At 35.8% G+C, this 6,879-nt stretch overlaps 1 protein-coding gene across 3 annotated transcripts in view; it reads right to left on the bottom strand.

Annotated features, from left to right (window-relative positions):
• The window catches only part of GUCY1B3 (guanylate cyclase 1, soluble, beta 3), a 104,653-nt gene that overhangs the window by 73,742 nt on the left and 24,032 nt on the right, over positions 1-6,879 (bottom strand). For all 3 annotated transcript variants that reach the window (XM_006867907.1, XM_006867909.1, XM_006867908.1), the window contains one exon: positions 1,154-1,254. In XM_006867907.1, coding sequence (XP_006867969.1) covers positions 1,154-1,254 — 101 coding nt within the window. The remainder of the gene's footprint in view (positions 1-1,153; positions 1,255-6,879) is intronic.

Genomic DNA, 6,879 nt, shown 5'->3' with positions numbered 1-6,879 from the left:
CCCAATGTTTTCAAGGAGTGGCCAGTGGGTTTGAACTGCTGAATTTGTGGTGAGCAGTCTAGTGCTTATCCTACACCATCATACCAGGACTCCATTTTAGTCATTATTTTATTCAACTTATAAATATAACAATTTATTTAACCAATACATTATTAAAAATGCGAGCTTTCCTATTTTTTGATAATTCTGTCACAAATAGTCATATATAAATCTAAATACAAAGAAACTTAATTCATTTTAAAACTTCTAAAGTGTTTGGATTTTTTTTTTAAGGAAAAAAAAAAAAAAAGACTTTAGCTCAGGTTGCCAAATTGTTCTCCAAAAAAATTTACCTTAATTTACTATCATATTAAAAATGAGCTAGATTTCTCCTTCTTTTCTACCCTTGAATACACTAGATGTTTCATTTAAGACCTGACAAATGTATATGAAAAAGTTATCTCATATTTGCTTGAATTTTGATTACTAATGAGGCTGAATATTTTTCTTATTGTTAATCACTTACCATTCACTTTTTAAATTCTTGTATTCTGCTATGGTTATATTTGCTTCTCTAATTTTATTTGACAAATATATATATATATATATGTGTGTGTGTGTGTGTGTGTGTGTGTGTGCGTACATATGTGTATGTATATCTACTTCTTCAGTGTTTCCTAGTCAAGCCATAGCCTAGTTATAAATTAAGTGCTATGGGATAAGATTTTATACTATTTTTAGAACTTACATTCCATGGAGTCTTTGAACTTTGTCTTCTTCAGTGTGAGCTTTGTGTGTAGATCTCTGTATTCTGCTGTTTTTACTAATAGCTAGCATACCTTTGGTTGCAAAGGAGATTTGAGAGTGATATTTTGTGCACACCATAGTGGTGTAATTATGGCACATTTGACATTGTGACCAAAGTTATTGTATTAAATGTCAGTAATTATTTTCCTTCCCCAATCTGTGGCTTCCTGTGAGGAAAGGGCTTAGAGTGTGCTTTCCCATAAAGGTTTATAAAAGAAAGAATAGAATTCAGCATAGCCTGAGACTAACAGTAGATATGAATATGCTCCCCATCATGACTATGAAACAAATATCCTACACAGCCATACAGCGTGACCTTGAGCCACAAACACTTTGCGCAAAAGAAGTAAAGTTATGTTCAACTTACTGAGAACTTTGCTTGCAGCAGCAACCAAATCATAAGTTTTGGAATCATCATATATTATTCTGACAAGAAACTGCCCTTCTTCATCTAACTGTGCCTCTTTTCTGAAAAACAAAAATGAAGAAGACTGGGAAAAACCACTGAAATACAACAAAGTTTTATTATACATCAAGTTACTTTGATTATACAAATAAAAATGATTTATATCTAATAAAAGTTTTGCTTTTGGAAATTTAGTTAAAATCAATATCCTGTACCTAAAAAAAAAATCTACCAAATAAGTACAAATTAAATCACATCTCCCTAACACAAAATGGAAATGAAAATTTTTGATATATTTTAACAGGATTTTCAGTTAATAAAACCATATTTATATAGTACTTTAATGGCAATATGGAGTCCTGATATGGTGCTATAAGATAAGCACTGGACTGCTAACCACAAAGTCTGTGGTTCAAACCCATGAGTTGCTTCTTGAAAATCCTGTATAGAGTCACTATGAGTTGGAACTGATGCCACAGCATTTAGCAACAACTACAACAATTCTAATGTGTCATTTATGATAGGGTAATCCTTATGTGCCTACAAAGAAGACCTGTTATTACAACTACTATTTAAATTTATTCACCAACTATTACTACCAATTTCTTCCATCTGCTATTGATCAGAGATGTAATCGAGATAATTACTGGTGATTTGAATGCAAAAGCTGGAAACAAATAGGAGAGACAATTGGAAAATACGACCTTGGAGATAGAAATAATGCTGGTGATCACATGATAGAATTTTATAAGACCAATGACTTCATTGCAAATATCTTTCTTCAACAATATAAATACATGTGGAACTCACCAGATATAATACACAGAAATCAAATCGACTACCTCTGTGGAAAAAAATGATGGAGCTCCTTATCATTAGTCAAAATAGGCCAGGAGCTGACTGTGGAGCAGATCATTAATTGCTTGTATGCAAGTACACACTGAAGCTGAAGAAAATTAAATCAAGTCCACAAGAGCCAAACTATGGCCATGAGAATATCCCACAACAATTAAGAGGCCGTTTCAAGAACAGAGTTGATGCATTAAACACTAATGATCAAAACCAGAAGAGTTGTGGGACGACATCAAGAATTTCATACATGAAGAAAGTAAAAGGTCATGAAGAAGACAAAAAGAAGGAAAAGACTAAAGTTAAGTCAGAAGAGACTCTGAAACTTACTCTTGAACTTAGAGTAGGTAAGTGAATGGAAGAAATGGTAAAGGAAAACAATTGAACAGAAAATTTCAAAGAACAGCTCAAGAAAATAAAGTATCATAATAAAATGTGTGACGATCTGGAGTTAGAAAACTAAAAGAAAACATGTTCAGCATTTCTCAAACTGAAAGAACTGAAGAAAAAGTCAAGCCTTGACTCATACAATTGAAGGATTCTATGGGCAAAATATTGAATGCTTCAGAAAGTATCAAAAGAAGATAGAAGCAATACCAAGTCAGTGTACCTAAAAGAACTGTTTGACATTCAGTCATTTCAGTAGGTACCCTATGATCAAGAACTTATGGTATCGAAAGAAAAAGTCCAATATACACTGAAGACGTTAGTGAAAAACAAAGCCCTAGGATTGGTGGAATACCAATTGAAATGCTTTAAACTGGGAGGTACTCACTAGTTTATGCCTAGATTGGACTAGATCCATATTTGTGACCATTCCAAAGAAAGGTGACCTAAAGGAATGCGGCAGTTATCAGACAGTATCATTAATATCACACAAGCAAGTAAAATTTTGCTCAACATACATAAAAAACTGTTGCAGCAGCACATTGAAAGGGAGCAGCTAGAAATTCAAAGGAGGGCATGGAACAAGGAATATCGTTGCTGACATCAGTTAAATGTTGACTGAAAGCAGAAAATACCAGAAAAAAATGTTTACTTGTATCCTATTGACTGTTCAAAGGCATTCACCTGTGACGATCATAGCAAACTATGGATAAGAATAGGAATTTCAGAACACTTAACTGTGCTTATGTGGAACCTGCACGTAGACAAGAGGCAGTCTTTCAAAGAAAAAGTGGATACTGTGTAATTTAAAATCAGGAAAGGTTGGCTCAGGTTGTGTCTTTCACCATACTTATTCAATCTGTATGTTGGGCAAACAGTCGCAGAATCTGGACTATATGTAGAAGAACACAGCATTAGGATTGTGGGAAGGCTCATTAATAACCTTTGGTATGCAGATGACACAATCTTACTTTCTGAAAGGAAACAGGAATTGAAGCACTTATTCATGAAGATCAAAGAATACAGCCTTCAGTATGGATTACACTTAAACATAAAGAAAATAAAAATCATTATACGGTCTAATAAACACCATCATGATAACCAGAGAAAAGATTGAAGTTGTCAAGGATTTCATTTTACTTGGGTCCACAATCAGTGCTCATGAAAGCAGTTGTCAAGAAATCAAGGAGCGTATCAAAAGACTTCTTTAATGTATTTAAAGAACAAAGATGTCACTTTGAGACTAATGTGTAACTGAACCAAGCCATGGTATTTATAACCGATTCATATGTACGTGAAAGCTGGATAATGAATCAGGAAGACTGGAGAAGAACTGATGCATCTGCATTATGTGTTGGTAAAAAATACTGAAAGCACCATGAACTGGTCAAAGAACAAATAAATCTTTCTTGGAAGTACAACCAGAATGTTCCTTTGCAGTAATGACAGTAATAATTCACCTCACGTACTTTGGACATGTTACCACATGGGACCACTCCTTGGACAAGGGTATTATGCTTGGTTAAGTTGAGGGTCAGAGAAAAAGAAGAAGAATCTCAGAAAAAAAATGGATTAATATGGTGGCTGCAACAGTGGACTCATATGGCAATGAGTGTGAGGATATGGCAGGACAGGGTAGTGTTTTGTTTTGGTGTGCATAGGGACACTATAAATCAAAATCTACCCAATGGCACCTAACAACAGCAAACAACCAAAGCCTAACATAATACCTGACACATTAAAAAAAAAAAAAAGAAAAAAGAACTTTGACTTAATAAGGTCAGCAAACATTTGGTAAATCCCTACATGTGCCACACATTGATCTAGGGATTAAGAATATATCTGTTAATAAAAGAAACAACAACAACAACAACAACAACAAAAAACAGAAATAAAATTAGTAATTTATATAATGGTAAATACTATAAGAAAATGTAAGGTAGGGTAAATAGATGGGGAGGTCAAGTTTATTATTCTTCAGTAAGACATCACTGAGAAGATAGTATCTAAGTCAAGTCAGAAGGAAGAGAGAGCACGAGTTATCAGCAATATAGGGTAAGTGCAGTCTGGCCAGGGGGAAGAGCAAATGTGGTGAAGCATTCTGGTTTGCTGGAGGAAGTCAGAAGCTGAATGACAATGAGGTCAGAGAGGTAAGAAGGGCCATGTTGTCTAGGCCTGGTTGGACAATGAGAATGAATCTGGCATTTACTTGAAAGGGATGGAGGGTCCAGGACAGAAGCTGGCAGATCAGTTTGGAAACTTCAGCAAATGTTTAAATGAAAGAAGATGTTGCCATGATTTGAAGAGGAAGTACTGGGGTGGGTGAGAAGTGGTAAAAATCTGCATGTTACTCAAAGTAAATTCATGATGGAATAGAGGAGAGGAATCAAAGATGATACTAAGGTGAATTTGGAGCGACTGTAGGAGTGGACTTGCGGTGAAGGAGACAATCAAGAGCTGTGTGTTAAACATATGGTCTAGAATGTCTTTAAACAGTGGACAGATACAACCTTCAAATATATCACAAACTTATTAGCCCCAATAGCTCCAAATATGCACAGTGTTCAGGAAAGGAAATTATAGTTATTTTTATTATTATCACAATGATATCTGTGACAATATTAATAGCCTGGTGTGGTGCTATAGGTAAGCACTGTACTGCTAACTGCAAGACTGATGGCTCAAACCTACCAGCAGCTCCTTGGAAACAGAGATGCTATGAGTTGGAACCAACAAGATGGCACTTAACAACCACAATCATTATATAAACATATTTATTTTGATAAAATTTTGATTACTTTTCTGAAAAATGTACCCAAAATGGTTGAGGAGGAGTGGTATCCTTCATTTAAAATACAGAAGAAAACTGACAAGTTCCCACATAGTTTTTCATTAAATTCACAAAAGTATAAGAAACTTAAATCTCAATCTCTGTCCATCCACGTCATCTATATGTTTCCAGTGAAACTAACCACTATAATCAGTGGAGCTTCTAAACAGTTTGTTGAAGAGCCCCTTAAGTATTGCCACAACACAATATCATTTTCTCTCATTTCCTTAGAATCCATACTTTGTTTTCTCAATGGAAAATTCCAAACGGCAGCATGTCTTACGTGTAGGTGGGATGAAGTCCTTCTCAAAACCACCAGTGTTCTTCAGAGCACAAAATAGGTTTGCCCGTTGCCATGCATGATAATATACATAAAAAACAGGCAGGCAGGGAGAACTGAATTTCAGGGCCCACTGTGAGAAAATAATATTAAGCCACATGAGCATTATAACATCTCATTTCTGAACAATAGTATAACCTTCCATAATGGTAAAGAGATAATGTGTGCAAAAGTATGTACTAAATTGCTAAAGTAATATGTATATATACAATACTGCTGGTGGTGGTGTTGTTAACTGCTTTCAGGTTGGAAATCCCATATGTTGCAGATCTTTGGATTAAACAGATCACCAGGACTTTCTTTAAAAGCACTGTTGGTTGGGTTCAAACAACCAATCTTTATGTTAGCAGCTTTCAAAAACCCATCTGCCACTCAGTAATCTTTTAGTGACTATTGTTGTATGCTGTTGAGTCCGTTCTGACTCATAGGTTTCTGAGGAACAGCTAGTGTATTTGAACACCTGAACTTGCGGTTAGCTATCCAGTGCTTATCCTACAGTGCCACACCAGTGACTATTTTTGTTGTTGTTTGGTGCCATCGAGTCGGTACTGATTCATAGTGACCTTATGCACAACAAAAAGAAACACTGCCCGGCCATGCACCAACATCACAATAGTTGCTATATATGAGCCCACTACAGCTGCCACTGTGACAATCCATTTCATTGGCTGTCGTCCTCTTTTTCTCTGATCCTCCACTTTACCAAATGTAATATCCTTCTCCAAGGATTGGTTCCTACAGACAATATGTCTGAAATATGAGAGACAAAGTCTGGCCATCATGGCTTCCAGGGAGCATTCTAGCTATACTTACTCCAACACACATTGGTTTGGCCTTTTGGTAATCCATGGTACTTATAATAATCTCCTCAAACACCATAACTGAAATGCATCAATTCTTCTACAGTCTTCCTTATTCACTGCCCAACTTTCACATACATATGAGGTTACTGAAAACATGGCTTGGGTCAGGTGCACATTAGTCCTTAAACTGCTATCTTTGCTCTTCTGCACTTTAAAGAGGTCTTGTGCAGCAGATTTACCTAATGCAAGACACCATTTGATTTCCTGACTGCTGCTTCAATAAGTGTTGATGAAACTCTTAGACAACTCCAATCTTTTCTACATTTATATGGATGTTATTTATTAGTCCAGTAGTAAGGATTTTTGTTTCCTATACATTGAGGAGCTCTGGTAGCGTAGTGGTTACGAATCGGGCTGCAAACCTTAAGGTCAGCGGTTCGAAACTACCAGCTGCTCCGCGGGAGAAAGATGAGGCTTT

This window comes from Chrysochloris asiatica, unplaced genomic scaffold, assembly GCF_000296735.1.
Source record: "Chrysochloris asiatica unplaced genomic scaffold, ChrAsi1.0 scaffold00112, whole genome shotgun sequence".
Taxonomy (NCBI): domain Eukaryota; kingdom Metazoa; phylum Chordata; class Mammalia; order Afrosoricida; family Chrysochloridae; genus Chrysochloris; species Chrysochloris asiatica.
Note: the sequence above shows the minus strand (reverse complement) of the source record. Positions and strands in the feature narration are given on the sequence as shown.